Below are 27104 nucleotides of genomic sequence, written 5' to 3' on the forward strand. Positions count from 1 at the left end.
ATGGATTATTGATATGAAACAGATTTTATTAATTTTAATACACGTAAATACGACATAAATTCAAAAAATCCTAAATATCTCAGGAATTATTCATTTTAGGAGCATTTACATGTTAGACCACTATCATTATTTTTCTTCGCAGAACCCAAAGCAATCATAAAAAATTATGGTTCTAATTTAAAAACCGAAAGTTATGGGCGAATCTTTATCCCCATTTTTGACACAACATTTGGAACACTCTGTAGCAAGTTCTTCGAAATTCAGGAAATGTACAATATTCCCACATTCCTCGACTTCAAAAATGGGAAAACGATTTGTGCCTAAGATATTTAGAATATAAATATCGAACATAATACTGAATAAGCATATCCCCCTTTTTTCAGTTTTTCCTCAATATTTTGAAAACGGAATTTTACTAAATTCCGACTTTGAACTCGGAATTTTGTTAAATTCCGACTTTGAACTCGGAATTTAACTAAATTCCGACTTTGAACTCGGAATTTTGTTAAATTCCGACTTCGAACTCGGAATTTAACTAAATTCCGACTTCAAAGTCGGAATTTAAGGAAAAATATTTTTAAAATAATATGTGGCCCTTCTACGCCTTCGTACAAGACTACATCTAGAAGTTAGAAAAGTATATCATCAACAATTTTTCCGGTGGGTACCCAGTGTATACTATCAACTAATGCTAAACGTAAATGATTGTTGTTGATAGTTTCGTTTAGAAGTTGCATCCGCTAGAAATAAGGCATGCAAGCTGGATAAGCGGCTCTATAGCTGCCTCCTGACCGGAACCCGTAGTGTTAAATAAGGCTAAAAGTTCATTGCATTCAGAAACAAGTTTTTGTATCAATGGATTGATTATACGCCAGAGGCTCATTTCACACGTAGGGGATTTGCATAATGATACAATCATTTTTTCTGGCGTATTCACAGTTTGTCACCTGGATGAGTCAATCGGGCACATCCTTTTTACGTTTGACATCGAAAATTCGAGATCTGGATATTCATCCACTGATGAACACTCATATAGGATGAATAGGAAAAATATTATTCTGATTTCACTAAGATCCTGGGTATCCATGAAATATTTCTGCGAAGCCGATATTGACACTCAAAAATACAGAAAATGTGATAACGAAAAACAAATAAATAAGCACTTATTCGAACACCTCATCTAATCAATCGACAATTGATTCGAAAGTCGAAAGGAGAATGAATATGTACATATAACCAATAAACTCGATTTCAAGAACGGTCCGAGTGAACTTGAGTACAAAGCCACATAGAAGTATGAAGATTTATTGGATTCGCAAGAATTCCTAACATTAACATAAGGATGTTTCGTAAGGTCAGTCGGTTGCATCTAATAATGATAGTTACAACACTGAAACCTCTATTTTACGAATGATAATGATTCTATTATGTTGGAACACGATTCAAACGGATCGCTTAATGACACTAAAATAATAAAATTTAAATGCGAAGCAAATGTTTCTATAAATCAACATGATATTTATGTATTTGCAAATTAGATGGCTTTCTCAATGAACTCTGCTACAGAAACTCAGAAACACGCTGCATCTCTTTCGTCATGAATTTGTCGATAGTTAATTTTGTGGGTTTTAGCTTCTAATGACATTTAAAATTCAATAAACGTGAACGATCCTCATAGAAAATTGATTGTTAATTGAATAAATTATTAGTCATTTTCATTTACAACTTCTGGAGCAAAGGTTTTCATATCCTCGTTTGAAGGGTTCTGAGAAATCATGTCTTGTAGGGTGGCAATCCCTTTGCAATTCTTGAATGCCCAGTCGGGAGAGTGGCTTATTATTTCGAAGGAATCTTCATTTTTTTCCGAGACATACTTGATTTTTTTCCCGTAGGTATAAATGTTGGAGAATTATTATGAAATAGCTCAAGCACTCATGAGAAGTCTACATCTTCTGGCGAACCTTGAACGGACCCTAAAAGTTTTAACTCCCTGGCTCTTTTTTTTCAAATATTCAAGCTAGCTTTACCTTCACCCACCTGAAAATGCTATTGTGATGGCGAAACACGTGTCGTGGTTTAAAAACTCATTTTGTGAAAATCGTCAAATTTGTAGATTTTCAACAGCCTGTATCTTTTCAATCCAGCTTTTATAATTCATCCATGGTCTACCGTAAAAGCCTGAAATCAACAGCCTCATGCACGACTTATATAAAAAATCGATATTTTTCTACATCTCATCATTATAATACAGGGTGATTCATTGGGAAATGCGCATACAGTAAGGGTAGATAGAAGACACCAAGTTGCCTCCGAATAAACTATATTTCTTTATTCCTATAAGGCTACAGAATGATTCAGTAATTTTTCCCTATTTTTTCAATTGTTCGTAACATATGAACTACACATTCTTATAATATTTAGCTTATACCTACATACATTAATTGTCCTTAGTTGAGTCGATGAAAATAATAAAAGAGGGGTTTTTTTTATCAGGTCCGGCCGCAAAAAATCAATTAGTATAGTTCTTGAGTCGAAACAATACCTTATTTCTACCTATATCAATATTTTGAGATTTAATTTATAAATTTGGAAAGAGAGGAAAAAAATCAACAATAGCAAAGTTTATCAATTTTTAACTCGAGTCAAATCTAGCAGTTACGGCAATGAGGTGGCAGATAATTGTAAAAATAATTCATTGCCTTTCCCAAATAGTATTTTTCCAGATTCTTTCCATGAAATCATCAATCCATCTTATTTTCTTAATTACTGGATCCAATTTCATTGAAATACGAGAGGACATGTCAGTTATTGGGACAAATCAAGTCCCAAACACCCCGTATGGGTGTCATAGCATGTGTTCATAGCACAACATAAAAAAATGGACACAATGTCATGATCAATTCACGCATACAAGGTGTTTGAAAGTTATAGTCATGGATTACAAAAATTGTCCGAAATATAGACATACCCTCTCGTTTTTCAATAAGGTTGGGATCTAGAAATTAGGAAAATAAAAATAGTTGATTATTCATCTGTAAAAGTAGAATTTTGGAAAAACAATTTATTTTTTCAAATTTTGCCCCACCTAATTTTCGAAAGATCTACATTTGACTCAAGCATACCTACAAGTGAAAAAATTGTATGCGGAAACACCAAATACATTCAGTCTTATCTTTCTTTCTGATCTCTCCAAATTTGTGAATGAAATTTCAAAATGTGTTGTTTCGACTTGAAACCAACCCATTAAATATTTTAGAGTCGGACCTGGAATGGGACATTTTTTTATTATGTTATAATCGATAGCACTCCTGACAAAGAACATATCAATCAAATATCACAAAAATGTAGAGGATGGTTCAAAAGTTATGAACAAATGAAAAAATGGAAAAAATTATTGAATCAGCCTGTATCTTGGCTACAAACAATGGTAGACCCATAATAGGATAATTAGAAGCACCTCGGAGGATCCACCCTGAATAGATGCGCATTTCCCAATGAACCCTGTATAGAAATGAATTTTACATGAAAACTTAATCTGATGAATTTTCTACACTATCAAAATTGGACATCTCGTTCCCTAGTTATGGAAAGACAAAAAAACAAACAGACTTTCACATTCATAATATGAGCTCTGAGTAAAGTCAATAAAAAGTAAAAACAAGAAAAATAATAATACTCAATTATATTAGTGAATATATATTTAAAGGTGAGGCTTTTATTTCAACATAAGGTAGAACTGATGGTCAAAATGAAGCGTTTCACCAAAAATCACCCATACAAAACTCAAAAAATGACAAAGATGGGATGAAATGGGGAAACATCTAAGCACTTTTTCAACATAACTAACATAAGCAATTTCAAGAAACTGCCTGGATTATCTACATTTTTCTCACCCTTAATTGCACGATACAACAATTATTATTATCTCAAAAGTGGCCTGATGCATCTAATCCGATGGACTTGGTACCGAACCATTCATTGTCCAGCCATATGTTTATATTTTGTTTCGTTTTTGCGATGCCGGAGTCACCTTCCTCAGTCCCGTACTTGAAATTCAATTAAATTTTGTCGAACTTCTAAGGGTTGTATCTCAGACATCTTGGATATTTTATTTAAAAAATTTTTGGTTGAACGACTTATTTTGATTAGTTTTACCTTCTGTTAAAAAATCCTTACCTTTTTAAACACTCTGTATGTAGTATAAATGTCTCGATGGATGTATATTTATTCGAATAAGTTATGAATTGGAAGTAGCTTATATCTTTGAAACATTTTTCGAATTGAAATAGAAAATATTTTTCGTATCTACCAGGGTATAAAATCGATGCTCTCCCAATCTGCCGATCAAAATGAAATAAAGATGCAGAACAGTCAAACCTCTACCTTTCGATTTGCATAGTCTACACTCCGACAGGCATGACCAGCTACCTGCATTTGCTTAATTTACTCCCGACCATCGCTAATTGTGCCTCTTATCTAAACGTCGATCTCGGCATTCCCGCGGCAATAGGCCGGCGCCTTTTACTTCGACCATTCCCATATTTATAACGTGGTTACGAGGCGCAAAGGGTTTAACGATTGAGAAAAAAATAAATTATGTTCCAGAAAAAACAAACATACGGATTTTACGGAGATCTCACATCTCCGGTTCATCATTTTCATTGATAAGACTACTTGATTACGGGAAAAATTGTTTTCGAGATCCATTCTACGATTATTTTTTTCGCAGTGGATCTCCACATTGCAATAAATATGTATTTGAAGGTGAAATGATGATATTTTCAAAATTAAGAAGGAATTATCTGACAGATTTTTCAAATTTTAATTTAGGTCATTCACTTTTATAAAAGCAGTCTGTTGGTCATGTAAATTGAAGACATTCTACAAGGTATAGTAAGAAAGGTTATGACGCTTGTCAAAACATATTTGGGGTTTTAAATAACTTGAAAGAAACTAGCACATTTATGTCGATAACGCATTCATATACCTTATACAGGGCGAGTCTTTGACTCATACAAATATTTTAACAGTAGATTGTACAGGTCGAAAGAAACACTTTTTTCCTACATCATTTTTTCCGATTAGGCCCTGATAAAAAGATATGGGCGTTTTCATAATGAGCTGTGCCACCTCTGAAAAAACAAAATTACCTTGAGAATAACTAGCTAAATCTTTGACACTGCACATCTGTGGAACTTTTAAATAGAGTTGTATTCAGACAAAGTACCAAATTTTTAAATTTCACAGAAGCTGTTTAATTTTTGAACATCGAATTACCCAAAAACGGCGCATTATAAGAGAAAATAGTAAGAATACTTTTATTCAACAAAACGTTCAAATATTCATTAGATAGCGTCCAACTTAGTTCCAAGAGTTGGGTTCTTTGAAGTTTTGGTATTTTTATGGTACGTAATGGTCATATTGAGAAAGATTCATCAAATAAATGAAAAACTACATTCCGAAATTCATTTCATCCGATGAAGCCGTTTGTGATATAGAACTCAAAATAATATTTTTTATGGGTTTTCAAGAGTCTGTATCTTTTAAACCGAGCCAATTCGGAAAAAATGGTAAAGAAAAGAAGTGATTCTTTTACATCAAAAATCTGTTTAAATATTTGTACGAGTCAAAGACTCAACCTGTATACTTCACTTCATGGAGAAACAAGATGTCAACGTTAAAAAAAATTGTTTGAATTTTAGTCTGAGTATAAGGTCGAGTGGCTTCAACACGTTTGGTGAAATTGGCCCTCGTTTTTATCGCCATGTGTTTATACAGTGGGTCAATTTGAAAAAGTAGGTACCACCTTTCATATCTAGACCCCATACAATATCAGAAAAAATACAAAAAGAGGTAAACTTTGTTTCGTTGGATGGCATTTTTTACGGTTGGTCCCAATCAATCTTGTGAGCGTGGTGGCAACAACGCTTAAAAAATTTAATGGGGAGGGGGGTTGATTGATTTCAAAGATAATTCGATTGCATCTTCAAAAATCCTAACCTAACCTAACCTAACCTATTCTGATATTCGACTCTTTATGTTCTGGAAAACTTCAACTTGAATTCTTACTTTTTTTTAACACTCGGGGCTGTGTTTTATACACAATCGACTCTTAATGTTCCCAGAGGAAAAAAACTAAGGGTGTCAAGTCTGGAGAGCGTGGTGGCCATTCAATCGCCTCTCTTGTACCAATCTATTTCTCTTGGAAATGATCTGTGAGGCATTGCCAACTGAATTTAAAATCATATTTTATCAAGTTAATTTTCTAAAGTTAGTGTTATCAACATGCAGGCCGAGATATTAAGGGTGGTACCTTTCCAGATTGCCACACTGTATAAACTGAGAGAAGGGATTCGTAACTCTTCTATTTATTTGCATGAAAAGAATAAAAGATCAGTGTTTAAGTATAGGTATATATTTATAAGCTATTCCAAGATCATTATCACAAGATAGATAAAGATATTTTCAACACATTGAGATATATTTTTTATTAAAACTCTCATTAACACATCAAAATATTCTCCGGTCTCCGATGTACACAAACAACAGTCAACTAAATCACTGGCACAGCTAGATACCAAAGATACCAACAATTCAAATTTATTCCTAGTATAAACAATGAAGTTATCGCCAAATACCATTTATTTTGGTTATTTTTTCGGAAAATTAGCACCATCCAGAAAATGATTAAATTCGAGGTTCGAGTCCTGCTCGGGATGTACTTTTTTCAGAATTTAATAATTGGGTATTTTCCTAAATATCAAAATATATGTCATAAAAATCCTTATAACTCAAATATCTCAAAATATATTTTTTTCGAATTTTAACATATCGCATTTTGTCTGTATTCGCTTACGAAAATTCTGATTTCTGAAGTGCTATCTTATGAACATTCTACGTCATTTTTACAATCCGGCAACGCCCATTTGTGTCAGTAATGGTCGTGAAACTTTTCTGATCACCATAGACGTAATAAATATCAAGTTTGGTGATCACATTTGACAAGAAAAACAAACAATGACACAAAATGTCATCGTTTTTAAGAAGGTATAGACACAGATTACAGAAACAGTTTTTTGTAATCTGTGGATATCTTCTTGATCGGTTCCAGTGTTGTCGAATCAAGAAAAATTACTATACTTTAATAAAGGCATTCTACGTCACAAGCTTTCACATAGTCGAAGTTTCGAGGGGTGTATTTCTGAAATGTCTGAATTTTGAAGCGAATCTTTTACGTGTTGAATAACTAGTGGTAAAGGCTTTCCATAAATAATCTGAAATTCGGTTTTGGAGTTTTAGGAAACTTGCCCATTGTCTGCATGCCGCTTATTTTTCAATTAATTTCTTCTTCTTGGATTTTCAATCCGATGGGGTCAGGGAAGTACGAGGGGAAGTATAACCATTAAGTGGTTCGATACTCGGAGAAGAAGACAAAAACATGAATTAGAAAACTTACTATAGTGACTCCTATTAGTAGTATTTTGAACACATGACAGACCAACACTAACCAATGTTGACAAGAGGTAATATAAGTAATAAATGGTTCAATAAAATTCTTCTGCCGATGTCAAAACACTAAATTGGCAGAGGAAGTCATTAAGCAAAAACCTGCGTTTTGCCAATTTATAGTATATTGTACGTCTACATTTGTTAAGAACCCATCCTTGAGCCATTCAGTTCGTGAGACAGATAAGTTCGGACGTTATGGTCAATGGCGTATCGGTGAGCTTGACTTTCAAGGGTCGAAACTAATTTATTGGTAAAAGTGGTTGCTGTGCCATAAAAAGAGTACCTAACTATACTAAGTGAAATAGAAAACTGATCACCCAGTATCAAGGAATTTATTGTAATTTTTGATATACAGGGTGTTTTCAAAGTTTAGGTTTTTTTGACAGAAATAAGTCGTTTAACCGAAAATTGTTTACATAAAATATCCAAGATGGCTGAGATACAACCCCTAGAAATTCGACAAAATTTCATTGACTTTCAAGTACGGGACTGTGGAAGGTGACTCCGGCATAGCAAAAACGAAACAAAACATAAACATATGGCTGGACAATGAATGGTTCAGTACCAAGTTCGTCAGATTAGATGCATCAGGTCACTTTTGAGAGAGAAATAATTGTTGTATCGTGCAATTACAGAAAATTTAGAAGATCGAGGCAGTTTCTTGAAAGTGCTTATGTTAGTTATGTTGAAAAAGTGCTATGATGTTTCCTCATTTAATCCCATTTTTACGACGATTGTTGGAATGTTCGAACAAGAAGATTGTGATGCCCATTGTGAAAAAATTCGTGAATAATTTAGACGAATTTTATTGGTGAGATTTCCAAGTATTATTCTATTTTTTATACTCGTGTCTCTTCTGTCAGTTGATATCGAAATGAGCCATTTCATAAAATCGTCTAAGTTACTAAAAAATAATGAGAAAAATTTGGCAATCGTGAGTTTCCATCATTACAACGTAAATATCGAATAGAGAAGTTATTTCCATTGCTTTGCGATAATTCGGCTAACAAACAGTTTAGGGTCGTATTAGGATATATTTCAGTAATTATCTTCAATGTTTTTTTTAACTTTGTCATCTTGACCAGTTCTACCTTCTGTTAAAAAAAGGCTCACCTTTAAATACAGCCTGTATATAATTTCTTATAACGTCAGTAATGTCTTTATCAAGATGAAAACTCTCCGTGAAAGTGTTTCATTTACGCTAGTAGGAGCTCGACAGCTCGACTTTCAAATAAATTCCCTTATTCTTCGTATTCTGTTTTCTTATGTTGATTTTCATTAATTTTGATTTCTATATGTCTTTTTTTATTCTTGAAATCGAAATGGCCTTTACGTTGAGTATTCGCCTATAAGGCTACCTACTTCTTATGGAAAATATCAATGATTTAAAAATTAAAGTTTTTCAACGTGGGGAGAACTCTCATCAGCAAGGAAATGGTCTACGCCCATGAGAAAAAAAAGGAATCGATGAACAAGACAACAGTGGACCTCATTGAAGAGAAAAATCGTCCGGGAACACTATCTGGGGGTTAGATTTATGAGTACCTCGTCTGGGTAGTATCTGAGAGGCGCCGGCGTTTACGGCTCCCAGACACCGGCCACTACTAACCTGTCACCGACATTTACATTTTTGGGATTAACTCGGACACTTCGACAACCGAAATACTAGGGACATGACCAGACGCACTTGAACGCAGCGGTCTGACAACCGATATCAATTCTGAAGTTCTTGGGGGACAAACAAATAAACAAAAGAGGTAAATCGTTGATCCGGTCTACGACCGTCCCAGGACACCTGCCACAAAAAAGGCATTTTGAGCGATTTTGGCTTATTATCGATCCGGATCCCTTTATAGCGAACCTTGGGATTGGAGCACACAAAAAAATTTAAAAGTGCGAAGTTTGCGTTTCGCGACATGAAATATGAATATTCGGTTAAAATCGCGTACGTGCAAGCCTTCGCTCATATACAGGCTGTCCCGAAACTAGTGAATCAAACGTCACACCACGATAGAGTAGACCAAATATTATCGAATGACACCAACATTAGTTCAACGAAAATGTACCGTTTCCAAAATAATCAGAATTGTATTAAAATACCTAAAGTTGACGATTTTCGAACTATTTTTCTTCATCACAGGGCCAGTTTGTGAAAAACGATATCGATTTTAAATTATATTGAACAAAGATTATCGTTTTATCTCCTACTTGAAATTATTTTAAGTAGTTAATCGATAACCTAAGTAAATTTAAATTAAAACAAATGTTTTTTCTACATGATTTTCATTACTCAGAACAAACCCCCTCTATAGGGGTGATAATATGGGAAAAAAAAGCTATCCTTAATCACATATTGGCCTTGTGATTGAAAAAATAGTTCGAAAATTGGCAACTTTAGGTTGGGTTTCTTCAGAAACGGTACATTTTCGCTCAACTAATGTTGGTGTCATTCGATAGTATTTGATCTGCTCTATCGTGGTGTGACGTTTGATTCACTAGTTTTGGGACAGCCTGTAGATGAAAAATACATAAAAATAACGTTCTAGATATATGGTACCTTCATCCGTTGAGGTTGAACCCAAATGTTGGGAGTCATTGTTTTAATACTTACATTATTGTTTCATTCTCTAATTATTCGACATAAATTCTATTGAATGTTTCAATCTGATATTGTTTTCAGAAATTTTCAAAACACTAAAAGTATAATTTGGTAAAATTTGTATGTATGAAATTCACTGTTTTCAAATCATCAAGTCAAAAAAAAATCATAGCATCTAGTCATTGAGAATTTGATCTTGAAAAAAATCATCTTTAGATTTTTCCGGTTTTACACAATATTTTTTCTTAAAAAAAAAAGTTTCGTTTCAAAGCGGACAATGAGCACTGGTGAAGTTGAAAACTCGGTTGAGAATTCGAAATTTCACACACCTTCAGTGAGCAAAAAAGCAATCTTCAATATGTATTCGTCACGGACTATATACAGGGTGATTCATAACTATTGGGACATAGGCTAAGGGCAGATTGTTTGGACCAAAATATGGCGATAGGACCAAATATACCTCAATAAAATACTGCTGTGGAAAAGGATAGAGGGCGTTTAAGTTGAATTTCTTATAAGGGGACAGAATAATATTTTCTTCGAAGTTCGAAAGTCCTTTATTAAAAGAATTAGAAAAGGCATAGAAGTCGGAGGAGGCCACGTAGAACATTTAATTTAAATCACAGACATTAATTCCACTACTCAATTTCATTTAAGTTTATTCTTTTTATGCTATAGGTATTGTTTTTAATTATGCTTTATCGTCGAAATAAATAAATAAAATAAATGAATCGTTACTTCAAATCACACTTATACGGGCAAACAGAGAGTTTTTTCTGAGGTTTTTATCTCTGTTTTTTCATGTATCATACGAAGATATGTGTGGTACCCCGTTGACATTTTTCCTCTGCTTACACTGAGATCTGGAACGAGGAACAGGTTTTTAGGATCTGTCTCTTGTTGCCATTTCTTTACACCCGCTTCATTGTTTTTCAGATTGTAAAAGTTTGTAACACTATTTTTCAAAAGAATATATATATATATATATATATACCTTCCGATGCTCTGAAATGTTCAATTGTGTTTTTTCTTAAAAACGGATGAAGAAATATACAGTGAAATTATTAGAAAAAACGAAAAAAAATACAACTTTAACGCCCTCTATCTTTTTCCACAGCAATATTTGATTGAGGTATATTTGGTCCTATCGCCATATTTTGGTCCAAACAATCTGCCCTTAGCCTATGTCCCAATAGTTATGAATCACCCTGTAGAATATAGAAGTATCGAACATAAGAATAAAATTTTTTTACGAAAAAAGCGTTTTTCAAAAAAAAAGGTCTTCATTTAAATTCGATATCATATATATTAATATATCATTATGATATTCATAATAAAATGAAAACAGAGAAAATTTATGACAATATAATAGTATTTCATTCGATGAAATTTTGAATCACTATTCGGAAAATATTCCACGTGTTTTAGTTTTATCCATCTTGACATAAAGTATTTACTCATTTATCAAACCGTAGAAGGCATATTATGAATATACATATTTTCCCATTTTCAATTATTAATTTCCTAAGGTAATTTTGAGAGAAAATCGTTGAAATAAATATAAATCTACCATTACCTATATTTAAGTACATATATAGATACTAATTTGAATTTCAAATTAAGAATTGATTGAGCATTTATTATTGAACATGTCATATATACAGGGTGTTTCCAAAGGTGAGGCTTTTTTTTGACACATATAGAACTCATCAAAAGAGGTCGTTTAACCAAAAATTGTCTATATAAAAAATATCCAAGATGGCTGAGATACAACCCCCAGAAGTTCGAAAAAATTTCATCGAATTTCAAGTACGGGACTGTGGAAGGTGACTCCGGCATCGCAAAAACGAAACAAAACATAACCATATGGCTGGACAATGAATGGTTCAGTACCAAGTTCATCGGATTAAAGAAATCAGGTCACTTTTAAGAGAATTGTTGTATCGTGCAATTACTTGAAAGTGCTTATGTTAGTTATGTTGAAAAAGTGCTATAATGTTTCCCCATTTCATCCCATTTTTACGACGATTATTGGAACGTGTGATGCCCATTGTGAAAAAATTCGTGAATAATTTAGACGAATTTTATTGGTGAGATTTTGAAGTAATATATAATAGTCTTTTCTGTCAGTTAATATCGAAATGAGCCATTTCATAAAATCGTGTATGTTACTAAAAGTAATGAGAACAATTCGGCAATCGTAAGTATCCATTTTCATTACCACGTAAATATCGAACGAGCCAATATCCTAAACGAAACTACATGGTCGAATCAGGAGATAAGTTTTTTTCCACTGCTTTGCGATAATTCAGTTAACAAACGATCTAGGGTCGTATTTGGATCTATTTCATTAATCATTTTAATTTTTTTTTTCAACTTTCTCATTTCGAAAGCTTTGTGATTTTTTGTGAAACGCTTATTTTGAACAGTTCTGCCTTTTGTTGAAAAAAATCCTCACCTTCAAATACACCCTGTATATTCTGCAAGAAAATTCTTGAAATTTTCGGGAAAGTCAGATATTGAAATGAAAAAAAAAACTTTTTCAACAATGTTATTCCATAATAACTTTTCATGCCTATGGCATGTTTTTCCAATATCAGGATACCCCGTGAAAAATAATATACATAATATTTATGTATACATAAAGTACAGATAGTAGATATATCTACTATCTGTTTATTATCTTTGATTTATGCTTGAATTAAAAAAAAAAAGTTTTAGCGATACATGTTTCCAAAAACAAGTTTCAAAGGTTTTCACAAAATTAGATTTTTCATTCTTTACTCTGGCTATTCCCGCAAAATTTATCGTACTCTATACATTTATACAACTACAAGCTAAGGTTTAGATTCAATTTCTTATATATCAGGGAAATATTGAAGATACCTATAACTCCGAAAACATCTAAAGGATTCTGCCTAGCGACAAACTTAATAGGCGCATTCGGATAGGTACTAGCTCTTTTCTTTCGGTTACTGAGTTTTAACGACCGACGGGCCAGAGAGAGTTGAATTTGACCACGAATTATTTTTCAATGAGTAAATCTGGTTTGAGACCTCAAAATTTGGAAATGATGAATATATTTTTGCAAAATCATAACCTAGCAACTGAAGTTCAAAATAGTTTCAGAAGCGTCAAATGATGAGAAATAATCATTTCGATATTTTCGAAAAGATGGGTAAAATGGGTATACTGAATTTTCACTTCAATCTACACAATTGGGTAGTAAGTAAGTATTACAAGAATTCCCTACGGAATTATCAGCATCGGTGTAGGTATCGAAAGAATTATGGCGTTATTTGAGTTATTACTTCGTTTTTTATCATAATTACAGCGCAACATTACGCGGAATAGATAAAAACTGCTATCCAACCATGTTATCCATATAGTCCAATTAACTCAGCGACTAATAGATTTATGAGCATGAAAAACAAGCCGAATCAAAATGTTTTTTGACATCCATTTTCATGTACCATTCGAGTTCATAAATTCATTTTGATATCCGGAAACATTCATTTCAATATCCTTGTTTGAAAGCTCAGAAAATGATTGATCATTCGGCCAAACATAAAAATTGCAAGGATAATTCCATGACATTAAGGTTTATCAATACAAACGAATATATTTCATAGCTATAGGTATAGCAGACCACTTTTGACGAACGCTTTTCATACACGCAATTCACAACCAAAACTCTGAACTGGTTAAAATGAAGCGTTTCACCAAAAATCGAAAAATCGCCTATAGATACAAAACTTTCAAAATGACAAAGTTAAAAAAAATTGAAAATGATTACTGAAATAGATCCTAATACGACCGTTTGTTAGCTGAATTATCGCAAAGCAGTGGTAAGAAATTTATCTCCTGATTCGACCATGTGGTTTCCTTTAGGATATTGGCTCGTTCGATATTTACGTGGTAATGAAAATGAAAACTTAGGATTGACGAATTCTTGTCATTATTTTTCAGTAACTTACAGGATTTTATGAAATGGCTCATTTCGATACTAACTGACAGAAGTGACTTAACGCACAAGTGTAAAAATAGAATAATACTTCAAAATCTCACCAATAAAATTCGTCTGAATTATTCACGAATTTTTTCACAATGTTCATCACAATCCTCTTGTTCGAAAATTGAAACAATCGTCGTAAAAATGGGATGAAATGGGGTAACATCATAGCAAAAAAATTTTCTTACCCTAAATTGCACGATACAACAATTATGATTGTCTCAAAAGTGACCTGAAGCATCTAATCTGATGAACTTGGTACTGAACCATTCATTGTTATATCTTGGATATGTTATATAGAAAATTTTTGGTTAAACGACTTCGTTTGATGAGTTCTACCTCGACTCTCATCAACGTTATATTTCGTGTTTATCCACCACCAACGTCCCTATTAAATTCTCAATAGACAAAGTAAGATCATACAGAACACTCAAATCATTTTTCTTAGGTTTATTTCATCTAATGATTCTGCACGGAAAAAGAAGAAACATTGAGTAGCTGGCTTTGTGACCGGACCGTTTCGCCAGTGGCGTCGGGTGAAACATATTTTACCATAACTTTTGACTGGAACATAGTTCGCACATGAAATTTGTAGAGACTCTCTTTGAGGACTTTTCTAGGCTCATGTCTTGATATCTCATTAATTTATTCCCCAAACTGTGAAAATAACCCTTCAACAAAAACAAACTAACTGGTTTCTTCAAAAAACCATCCAATTAAAAAATCTCTACAGATTAAAATAAGAGACAATATCAATAATAAAAAATAACAGATACCTACAAATTCTTACAAATTCATTGCATTCGTAAGGGTCTGGGGGTGAATATGGATGTTGCCGTTCTTTATGATCAGAAGAACAATTTTCATAGCTTTAGAACGGGGCTAGATTGCTAGAGGGTTAAAATTGCCGCCACCCCCACAATATAATTGTCTCTGAAAACATCGAAAAAAGTCACCTCTACCAATGAAACTTACAGGATGCGTTTATTATGATCATGAAAACAATTCTTACGAATTTCATTGTTTTCGGAAGGGGTTGAAGGGTGAGAATCATTGCCATCCCCATAAATCATATTTTTTGGGGTCCACAGATGAAAAGCACAGAATGAGTTCAATGTACTCCAAGGAAAAATTTGTCATAAATTTCATTGAATTCGGAAGGGATTCGAACCTGGCATTTTTCCAAATGACTTTTCCAAACCGTTCAAGAAGTTGAAAAAATTGCACCCATCCCAGAACCCCGCGGTCGAATAAAAAAAAATGCAAAATAATCGTTCCGTCATCAAATACGTTGACCATTAAAAGAAATGGCAGATTTGCATAAGTTGCCGGTTTTCTGCAAATATTCGAACCTGATTAATATGCTTGAATGCGGTCTTGCCAGAATTTCATTGCTACGTTGACATTTATATGATTATAATTGAGACTAAACGGAGACTGTCGCATAAATTATCGAGTTTATTAGTGAATCCTGGAAAGTTGGCCTCTCGATGCCGATGCTAGGATATTTAGAGATTCATAAATAGATTAACAATGGGATGGGTTGGAGCTGTGAATATAGTTTGGGTCCGCCATTTCAGAAAAAAATTCAGTTTATTGTCACACATTTTTCGTTGATTTATTTATGAGTACCTATAAATTTTTGTTGGCGTCATTATCTGAGTCAGAGTTGTTAGAATATCAGATAACTGATCAAATATAAATTTCCACCTTCCTTTGTCGATAAGCCGAAGGAAATATATCGGAATTTGTGTTTCTGGGAAATTTGCATCTAACACGACTCCAAGAAGTTAACTCGTGATTAATGAACCATTATTCACTTCTATATCAAACTTCATGTTCAGAATCATAGATAGGAGACTCAGGTTGCCTGACGCACCCTTATTACTTGGTTATTTCAAATAATATACCCCATAAAGTACCTATACAGAGTGAGTCTTTGACTCGTACAAATATTTTGACAGTAGATTCTTGAGGTCAAAAGAAACACTTTTTTCTTTACCATTTTTTCCGAATTCGCTCGGTTGAAAAGATAATGCGCCGTTTTCGAGTAATTTGATGTTCAAAAATTGAAAAGTATCTGTGAAGTTTGAAACATCACCGTTTTCGAGAAATCGGACTCAAACATTCCAAAACGATGAAGAATATTTTACGATTTGACTTTTCATTGGTAAATAAAAGGATATTGGAAAATAAACGAAATTTTCATCGAACAAGTGAGTAACTTGAAATTGAAAGCGAAAATACAGCTCAAATGAAAATAGTTGATCAATATAACCAGCATTCTTTTTGATACAAGCTGTCATCCTTTGCTTCATTTTTTGTGAAATTTTCAAAGCTTTCTTCCAACTTCAACAGTCAAAACCCAGTGTCTAGGAAGTGAAAAGAAAAAAAGTCAAGACCTATATGCTTACAGTAAATTTGTTCTTATTTTACAATCTACGCAGAGTTCTACGTTATCAGTTTGTTACACCTACTCTGTGTCTTTTCAGTAAAAAAGTAAGGCTTCGAACTATCGTTAGAACAAGAGTATTAAATAATTCCTATTTTCATACATCAAGGATATAAGTATCAATGATGAGGACTTAATCGTTCATTTGAAAAAAAAATATAAAAATCCATAATCATACCTACTCATTTAGGTATACTTGAATGATTTCTGTATGTTCTTATAATGCCGAAAATAATATCTTAGCGCATATCAAATAAAATATTAATGATGCAAATATCCCTCGCTGGCTGCAAAGGCCATAAATCATGTGAGGAACGTAATCAAAGATCTGTTATTTGTATCCAGAAGAATTATTCATAAGCTCATTTCTATTTATTGTTAGCAGTCGAATAAATGGTGAAAAATATTTCTCATGTAGTTTGTTACCGTCCAATTAGTCTATGCATTCAGGTAACTTGAGTTTAATTGATACTGAATTGTATGTTGAATACTTCTGATGTATGGGATAAGAAGGAAGAAGGTTATTAGTTCGTATTAATATTTTATACATTCACAAAAGGTACTTATATGACTATGTTAATAATAATAATTGTGGAATTAAATATGGTGATATAATGCATACATTTTCATGAAATTTCACACGTAGGTATAGTGTTTTTGCTAAGAGTAAGAAGTAAAAACTCGATTTAAGAATGTTCATAAATTATTCGAATCACTACTTATAACAATTCCAACGCATGCACAAGCTGACAACAGTAATTTTTCTGTTTCATATCTTGTATAGGTACCTACTGAAGTATAATTTGGTGATCGACTAAAACTGAACAGAAAATTGCTATATTTTATAGAAAAAGCGAACATTGTAGAACAAAGGTCTTGTAATTTCTTGATATTCTGTTTCTTATTGGTAAATTATTAATTTCCAACGTTTTTCTCAGATTTCCCTTCATTCAAAAAGGCTCCGCATGGTGCATTAACTCCTGTGATAGTGCATTATTATAAAGGAGTTAATCTTTTATTGGAGATGAATCTTTGACGAGTCGATTTTGTCTTCTATAGTTTTCCTCTTTTGGAAAAAACTGATTTTTCTCCATATCATTTTACAGTTTACCTACTGACAAAAAGTAGGTAGGTACCTATTTATTTATATTTTTATTTTATTTATCATGATGCCATACACTCGGCCGTACATCACATGATAGGTCGTGTGTGTTAATGGAATACATAAAAAAATTTTAAGTATAAAGAACACAAAAATATAATATGTACCTATAGCATGAAGGTAGCTGGGTAGGTAGGTTAATACTTAATTGAAGGAAACCAGTGTGATTGAAATTCACTTCATTATTTATTTTGCAATGAAACTGTTGAAAAAAAATTGGGTGAACGAATGTAAGCAATTCACCAGAAATGCTCGAACCGTGTTACTTGAATTGTAATATGATAGCTGACTATGTAAAAACTCAAGGTTTTCTTCAATCGAAACAATTTGAATAAAAATAACGAACAGAACTTTTCAGAAATGTACCTACTATTCCGAAACTCAAACTGACCTAAGTGAAATGTAACTTTTATGGATTCTTCTATATTAAGATTCTCCATTTAAAGCATTTCCAACAATATAAAATATAAAAGGATGTCTATACATATATGATACTAGTTCAACTATCTGAATTCATAATTCTCTGTATCGCTAAATCTTTCATAATGGTGAATATTGTTAGAATATGCAATAATAATAGAGTCCTATAATTATCAAAAAGAATCCCTTCAACGCATAAACATGCTTCTGTCAAATTTCCAAATGTACCGAAGGTTATTGCTTTCCTTTTGACTAGTCAGTTCTTTTTAGTGTACATGTTAAAACTAAACTAACCCCTTAATACTTAATACAGTTTTCTTTCGAACTAGCCTACAATCTATATATAATTTTAAATTCTCCGAAATTGTAATCTCCGAAGTAGGTGTTTAGTACCTATCATTAGGTAATACAATCTTCTGTCTCGATATGTCTAAAAATTCAATAGTGTTAATAAATATTTAAAATATACATATATAGAGAGATATGTATATAAATATTAACACTAAAAGTATAAGTTGATGTTTGTGAATAAACTGAAATTATTTGTAAATCCTGAAACCACTGGAAACTACTTCATTATATGTTTTTAGATTAACGGTAAGATTTTATGTTCAATAGATAAAATAACTAAGGCTCGATACTTTTATATAACATAAACAATATTATCAGTAGAAACGTATGATTATTAGGTCGATTCGAAAGAATTTATTTTAAAGATTAAGCCGTTTGAACTGTTATTTATTGATGAAATCTCCGAATTCAGATACAAAGTGAACGATTTCATCAAATAAAACATAATATAAGGTAATAAGTACCTTTATTAATAAGTGTTGAAATCGAGTTTGAAATGAAAGGTATGCTGAGTGAGGTATCTATACTGACATCCAAGATCAACCCGAACTGCATCCGTTTTAGAGGACTAAGCTCGTCTTACAAGTGCGTTATCACTGAATTTAGTTTTCAGAGTCAAGAACATTCGAGGAAAAATGAAGGACGATAAGATGGATAAATAAACCGGTGTTAGTCAATATCAGTATGGAATAGAGGATAATCCTAATGTTTATTTTTATATATAGTTTTTGTAAATGTGTAGAAATTTTGGTATATAACGCTTTTTGTTTTCAAATGTATCTGCCTATCATAGTTTTTAATATGTGAATCTACAGATGACCGGGCCAGTTGAAGTATCTTTTAAACCCTTAATTAAAAGTATAACAATGATTGGTCTTTCTATTTTTCTATTGATACTTCGAGTGATAGAGGTTTACTAGCCCAAAGATCGTAATATTAGTTGATTTTTTTACCAATAGATATTATGTGGCTGAATTAATTTCGTTTATTTTTTCGAATGTCATCAGCAGCAGGCAGGCATCAGCATTTTACAGAATATGTAATTGTCTCTTAATTTTTCATAACTCAAAACCAAGAGTATTTTTCTGTGATATAATTTAAGTAAACCTTATAAACGATAAGGTAGGTATAATAACACTGATCGACAAAATTATAGCTTTGTTCTCCCACCTAAGGAAAATATATATATTCTTAATCTACGTAGCCAAGGTATAAACGCACGATAAATAAAAAGTGGAAGTTAGCTCTTGTTGTTTTTTAATAATTATATTCATGATTTTTAACAAAAACAATGCATTATAATATTTGCATTGGTGTAAAAGATTCCGATCGCTTAGATCTTTTGTCTTTTCTGCTATAGGACGACTCCAGTATTTCTCTAACGATGGATCAATAATAATCAGCAAGCATAGAGGGTTCCCCTTTGCCTTGGTAGCGTTTTTCGAATGACGCGATGTCTTGATGGAATCGCTCTCCATGCTCGTCACTTACGGCTCCCATATTTTGTGGAAAGAAATTAATATGTGATTGCAAAAAGTGTATTTTTAAGCCCGTTTGCAACAGCCGACAATTCTCTAGAGAATTTGCTCGAAAATTCATGCGCCGTGAATTCTATACCGTTGCATACGCACTTTCGGTAGAATTCTCTGTTCAGTTGCATACAAAATTATCTCTGCCGTTTTGTTGCGAGAATTTTGTAGAGAATTCTAAAGAGAATTTTGTAGAGAATTCTCCAGAGAATTCTCGGCTGTTGCAAACGGGCTTTAAGGACATGTTGCATCCCATTTTTTGATGAGCCTGTAACATCGTTTTGACGATATTTACATATTGCGGAGATTTGTGATTGCCAAGAAAATTTTTGGTCACTTCTACAAAGGACAACCAGGCTTCTTTTTCAAAGTCTTTCAATGCTGCCAGAAACTGAACTTGTTTCAATAGTTTGTTTCTTTTATAAAGTATCGTAGGATACAGAAGTGCGACATGGACAATTCACGCATGTCTTTTATTTTGATAACGGGAGCTAAACAAACGTAAGTACTATTATTTTTGTAATAAGGTGAGGAATACCTAACAAAAAAATATAAATCTCTTAGGTGGGACATGTTGCATCCCATTTTTTGATGAGCCTGTAACATCGTTTTGACGATATTTACATATTGCGGAGATTTGTAATTTCCAAGAAAATTTTTGGTCACTTCTACAAAGGACAACCAGGCTTCTTTTTCAAAGTCATTCAATGCTGCCAGAAACTGAACTTGTTTCAATAGTTTGTTTATTTTATAAAGTATCGTAGGGGACATGGACAATCCACGCATGTCTTTTATTTTGATAACGGGAGCTAAACAAACGTAACTACTATTATTTTTGTAATAAGGTGAGGGATACCTAACAAAAAAAATATAAATCTCTTAGGTGGGCGAACCCTTGTTGAATAGTGTAATTCATTTAGGTATTATCTCCTGCTCAAAAGTGAAAATAAGTATTATAAGTAATATATGAAGCGGAAATTTTTTAATTTTGTCTTCTATAATGTTCATGAAATAGGTAACCCATGCAAAATAGAGCCCATATGATATGAAAATTCATTGAGAGACAATTCTAAAGAAAAATACATGAGAGTGCGCCTCCGGAGGCATTAAAAAAATAAAAAATATTTCTTTGTTAAGTGATAGTAGATAGATATCGTCATATACAGGGTGACTCTTTGATTCGTACAAATATTTTGGCAGTACATTCTTGATGTCAAAAGAAAGACTTTTTTCCTTATATACCATTTCTTCCGAATCGGCTCGGTTCAGAAGATACAGGCTGTTGAAAAAGCATAAAAAATGATATTTTTAGTTCTATCTCACAAACGGTTTTATCGAATAAAATGAATTTCGGACTATAGTTTTTCATTTATTTGATTAATCTTTCTCGAACACAAGATATCACCCACATCTTCCAGTTTTCTCATTATGACCATTACGTACCATAAAAATACCAAAAATTCAAAGAACCCAATTCTTGAAACTATAAGTTGGACGCTATCCAATGCATACCTATTTCAACGTTTTGTAAAATAAAAGTATTCTTCATATTTTCTCGCATAATGCACAGTTTTCGAGTAATTGAAAAGTACCTAAATCCTATATGTGAAATTGGGTACTTTGGCCGAATGCAACTCTTTTCAAAAGATCCACAGATTTGTAGCTAGTTATTCTGAAGGTAATTTCGTTTTTCCAGCGGTTTAACGGCGTCTAAAGTGTCAAAGACTCACCCTGTTCATACCAAACCCACATAAAAAATTTTTCGATTTTCGACATTTCGATGAGTTTTTCAGTTTCTAATAAAAGAAATTAAAATTAATTTTCAGGTGCCATTTTCACACTCCTACTTAGCATTCTCAAGGAAAACAAAATTTGACACTATTTTTTCAACAAGGTATCATCGCTTAAATTTCCTCGCAACTAAATTCATTTACACGCTGTAGTTTCAATCACTGCAAAACAGTTGAGAACACGCAACGATCAGTTTTTCGAATTTGACTTACATATTGTGATTTCTATTAGGAATTGTTTGCGAAATGGATGATTTTCTGATGTCTTGTTTGGAAGGTAGTCTGCGAGCATTCGTTTAACTTTTTCGCGTCAAACGCCTCAATTTTCGACCACAAATGGTTTCGTTTCGAGAAAAAATTCATCGATATTCATCATCTTTCAACCCTGTACTTGCATCATGATTCGGCACCAAGCAACTCCAGGCTATTTTTGTTAAAATCAATTGGAGGGCTAAGTATTTAAGGCTTGCCCGAAAAAAACCTTTAAAGATTGTGAGCAGTGGTGTAACCTCGGGTATACCCTCAGGTAATCAAAATCGAAAGTATTCTCAGGAGGATTTTCCAAGTTTTAAGACAATTCATTTGATTCCTACAATGTAATGCGAGAGGAATTTGCACTATGCGAAACCGTGACTTTGGGATATTTCGCCAAGGAAAATTGTTACGTAAAAAGGTACATAGGTAGGTACTTACTGCTTTGTGATGCTTCAATAGAGCAAGACTCGTTGATGGGATGTGGGTTCATCACCAGGCTGGGCTGTACCAACCCCCTGTGGCGCATAGGTAACTGGTGCATGGCCAGTCCACCTTGCTCTGACATAACCATACGAACCACTAGTCTTAAACCACACGTTGAACCAAAAACCAGTACTAAAACACAATCCGGGTAACTTGGTACCTAGTGTACTACTGTCCACATAGCCAAACTCTAGTCCATAACGAATCCAGGTAATCCGTTCTCGCACTAGACTTGATGTACCTTACGTCGCTTCGACACTACCGTGACGTTACGTGGCTCCGGAGCGACTGACGTCAACTTGGACTCGGTCGGGTGGAATCGTGTAGCTATAGTTTTTGTTTAGGACGCGATCGGGGCCCCTCCCTAATGTTGAAATCGTTCCCTTGAACGATTGGTGAGAATTCTCGGGAGTGAGGCAGAGGGCCGCACAAAATGGAAGGTGGATAATCAATAATAACTTCGTGTTTCTCTCTCATCCCCACCCGTTCGGTAACTCAAGGCTTTTAGGTGCTAAGATTTGTATTCCTACACTTCAACGCCAAGGAAATTTGTAATTTTTATATTGGAAGATAAAAGTTATAGGAACGGTATTTATGTTATATCATATGTACAATAAGTATATATAATACAAATATGAAAAGAATGTTTGAATTGATAAGGTAACCAATAATCTGAAACGTCAACGTCAACTCTGGTTCAAGATCTTGTTTATTTACAAGGGAAGATTTACCTACTTAGGTATTCATTGAGTATTCGATATTGTAAAATTTCTATGAGTTTTCAATATTTTGTGTTGTGAATTTACATTTTTTATTATGAATCTGATTATGCCGTTTCCCGATCAATATTCGGATATAAAATCTAAAGTCGCCTTTTTTCAAATTCTGGTTTCTTCACTTTTTGTGGGTTCTAATCAACCATTGAAATAGCACTTTTTACGTTCAGAATCCAGAATGAAGTCGTCAAAATATTCACTGATATTTACCTAATATGTATCGATTTATAAGTAGGTATCTATAAAATTATAATGATTTTTATTCGTGAATTAACAGCAATCATTATATATAATATGCACTTTTTTTCATAGTCAAGCTTTAAAAATTCATTTATCTCTTCATCAGGGAACGAGTTCCTATTGTAGGGGAAGGTGGGGTAAGACGGGGTAGCGAGGTAAGATGGGGACCCTACCAAAATAGATAATGCAGTGCCACTAGAAAATTCATTTTAACGCCATCAGACGGTATTCATCAGTATTAGTTAGTGTTAGTAAAATTTAGGCGTAGAAGTGCAGGCACCCACTCGGTAAGTATGTTTTTCGAAATATACGTGGTTTTATCTAATTCTTGGCTTGTGTAAAGTGCGTGACTGTTCATAATATATGTTATACACGGTGCGTGATATATTTTTTTATTAATGTTTGTTTATTTTACCATTCTTAACTCATTAATTCGTCCCGGTTTGCTTTGGTTTATAACCTCAAAAAATACAATACACCTTATAAGTCCAGTTTGGGAAAGATGGGGTACCTACTTCGGGGCAAGACGGGGTTGGGACCCCATCTTACCCGCTCCTTTGCTATTCTTTTTGGATTTAGATTCCATTCAAAATTATAATAATTAGTTGGGATAATTTGATTATTTCTTATAGATTATGGTCCGAAATTATAAAAGAAAAACTAATAGAGGAGAGTGGAGTGAAGCACAAATGAAATTAGCCATTCAAGATGTTTTGGATGGAAAAAAGGGTTACAAATCGGCCAGCAAGGCTTACAATGTTCCTCAAACAACACTCGAGCGTAAAGTTAACCAAGCAAGAAAAAGAGAAAATTGTGTACAGAATGTCAAGGTTCCCTTAGGTCCAACTACAGTGTTTTCCGAAGAAGAAGAACAAATACTTGTTGACTGTTTGAAGGAAATGGAAGGAAGATTATTTGGTTTGTCAACTTCCGATTTCCAGAAGTTAGCCTATGAGTTAGTAGTTTGTAACAACAAACAACACAAATTTAATGAATTCAAGGAAAAAGCTGGTAAGGACTGGCTGCGTGGATTTCTAAACCGCCATCCTGATCTGAGTTTACGAAAGCCTGAAAATACTTCAGCGGCTCGTGCTGCTGGGTTTAATAGAGTGTCTGTTGGAAAATTTTTCGAACTACTAGGAAAAACACTTGACGATAACCGTTTTACTCCAGACAGGATATATAACTGTGACGAGACAGGTGTTTCGGTGGTGCCAAAATCACGGTCCAAAGTGATCGCAGCGACGGGTAAAAAGCAAGTGGGTGCCTTGACATCGGCCGAACGAGGCACAACTATAACGATTGAAATTTGTTTCAACGCTGCAGGGTCATACCTTCCTCCAATGTTCATATATCCCAGAAAACGTATGAAGCCAGAACTTCTCAATGGAGCTCCACCGAACTCATGGGCTGAATGTTCAGATTCTGGGTGGATTACTGCAGAAATTTTCTTGAAATGGTTTCAGAAGTTTGTGATACTCACCAACGCTTCTAAAACCAACCCAGTTATGATGATTTTAGATGGCCACGCTACTCATACCCAAAATTTGCAGTTAATCGATGAAGCACGTAAATGCGGTGTGACGATAATATGCTTTCCACCACACACCACTCACAAACTACAGCCCGCAGATGTTGGTTTTATGCGGCCTTTGAGTATCTTTTATGATCAGGCTCTAACAGCATGGTTAAGATCTAATCCTGGGAAAGTAGTTTCGCAATTTCAAGTGGCTGAACTCTTCGGGCAAGCGTTTATCCGGGAAGCAACAATGCTAACTGCAATTAATGCATTCAAAGCATGTGGGATCTCGCCTTACAATCCAAATATTTTTACCGAAGATGATTTCATTGCTGCAGAGGCTACCGAAATGGAATTGAACGCTGAAAAGGAACCCGAAGCTGACACAACTCCAACACTATCGATAGCAGCAATCTCACAGCGAACACTGACAGTTCTACCAACAATAACTTCGTCACCTCCTGATACTCAAACGCCCACCTACACCACCATAAATTCTTCAGCAAACACTCTACCTCATCCAACTGCTACGACCTCATATGTAGTACAACAAGTCTCGGTAAATGATTCTTTGGATAATGCAGCATTCCATCTGGTTAGCCCCAAACAGTTAATGCCTTATCCACGAATGGCCGAAAAAAAAACGAGGCAAGTTCGGAGAAGAGGAAAAGCAGCTATTATCACTGCTTCTCCATATAAAACAGAATTAGAGGAAAAACAAAACAGTAGGAAACCGAAACCTGATGTGTCAAGCGAAAAGAAAAAGAAAAAATCAAATAAGAGATCTCGAAAAACTAAGAAAGCTGAAGAAGAAGCTCAGACATCAGAAGAAGAAGATACAGCATGTCTATACTGCCACAGCTTGTATTCCGAGTCTACCGAAGGATGGATCACTTGCCAGGTTTGTTCTAATTGGGCGCATTGTGGCTGTGCAGGAGTGGAAGATAACGAAGATGAAGTTGTCCATATCTGCCCATTATGTGAAGATGAGGACTTTTCTGTACCCTATCTCACCCAAGGGGCTACCCCGTCTTGCCCTATAGTTGGGGTAAGACGGGAAGATTTTGTTATTTTTTAAATTAGATATTTAAATGAGAAGAATTATTTTTTTTTGTTTTGAATGATTGTTATTGAAAAAAGAAAGACTGATTATTTTCTTAATAAAAATTCCTACATTGTGCAATTATAAAGAAGGGTTTAATTCAAGAAATGCCTTAAGGTCCCCGTCATACCCCACTTTCCCCTAGATTCGGGTGACTTGAGACGATTGTTGAATTTAACTTGTAATATGTTCAAAACGGTGACCTATTTTATCTGAAAAAGAGATTCGACTATGCTTAATGACTCAGACTATTGATTAGGATATATATCTAGCATGCTTCAGAATTCGGATATAAATTTTGAAAAAAATAAAATATAGATACATACTTATATAAATATACAAGTTAAAATCAATTGATTTCTCAACTCTCAAATGAAATAGGCAACTTGGGACGGTGTATAGTTTTGAAAAATTAGAATTCGTGATTATACAGGGTGATTCATAACTATTGCGACATAGGCTAATGGCAGATTGTTTGGACCAAAATATGTCGATAGGACCAAATATACCTCAAGAAAATATTGTTGTGGAAAAAGATAGAGGACGTTAAACTTGAATTTTTCATAAGGGGGCAGAATAATATTTTCTTCGAAGTTCGAAAGTCCTTTATTGATAGAATTAGAAAAGGCATAGAAGTCGGAGGAGGCCAACATTTAATTTAAGTTTTTTGCCTTTTATGTTTCATTGTTTTCAATTATGCTTCGTCGTCGAAATAAATAAAGAAAATAAAATAAATCGTTACTTCAAATCCCTTTCCGAGGCTCTGAACTGTTCAATTGTGTTTTTCTTAAAAACGGATGATGAAATATACAGTGAAATGATTTCCACAGCAACATTTAATTGAGGTATATTTGGACCTTTCGCCATATTTTGATTCAAGCAATCTGCCCTTAGCCTATGTCCCA

At 33.8% G+C, this 27104-nt stretch overlaps 2 protein-coding genes across 3 annotated transcripts in view; one reads left to right on the top strand and one right to left on the bottom strand.

Annotated features, from left to right (window-relative positions):
* The window catches only part of LOC123308217 (insulin gene enhancer protein ISL-1), an 85471-nt gene extending 62605 nt beyond the window's left edge, over positions 1–22866 (bottom strand). The window contains exon 1 of one of the 2 annotated variants that reach the window (XM_044890791.1): positions 22518–22866. In XM_044890791.1, coding sequence (XP_044746726.1) covers positions 22518–22650 — 133 coding nt within the window. In that variant the 5' untranslated portion in view covers positions 22651–22866. The remainder of the gene's footprint in view (positions 1–22517) is intronic. The other variant, XM_044890790.1, reaches the window with a different exon arrangement.
* A 1401-nt stretch (positions 22867–24267) lies between these two features.
* LOC123307059 lies at positions 24268–26175 on the top strand. Its single transcript, XM_044889262.1, has one exon. The coding sequence runs from the start codon at positions 24268–24270 to the stop codon at positions 26173–26175; it is 1908 nt and encodes a 635-aa protein (XP_044745197.1).
* The last annotated feature ends 929 nt before the right edge of the window (positions 26176–27104 follow it).

This window comes from Coccinella septempunctata, chromosome 2 (assembly GCF_907165205.1).
Source record: "Coccinella septempunctata chromosome 2, icCocSept1.1, whole genome shotgun sequence".
NCBI lineage: Eukaryota > Metazoa > Arthropoda > Insecta > Coleoptera > Coccinellidae > Coccinella > Coccinella septempunctata.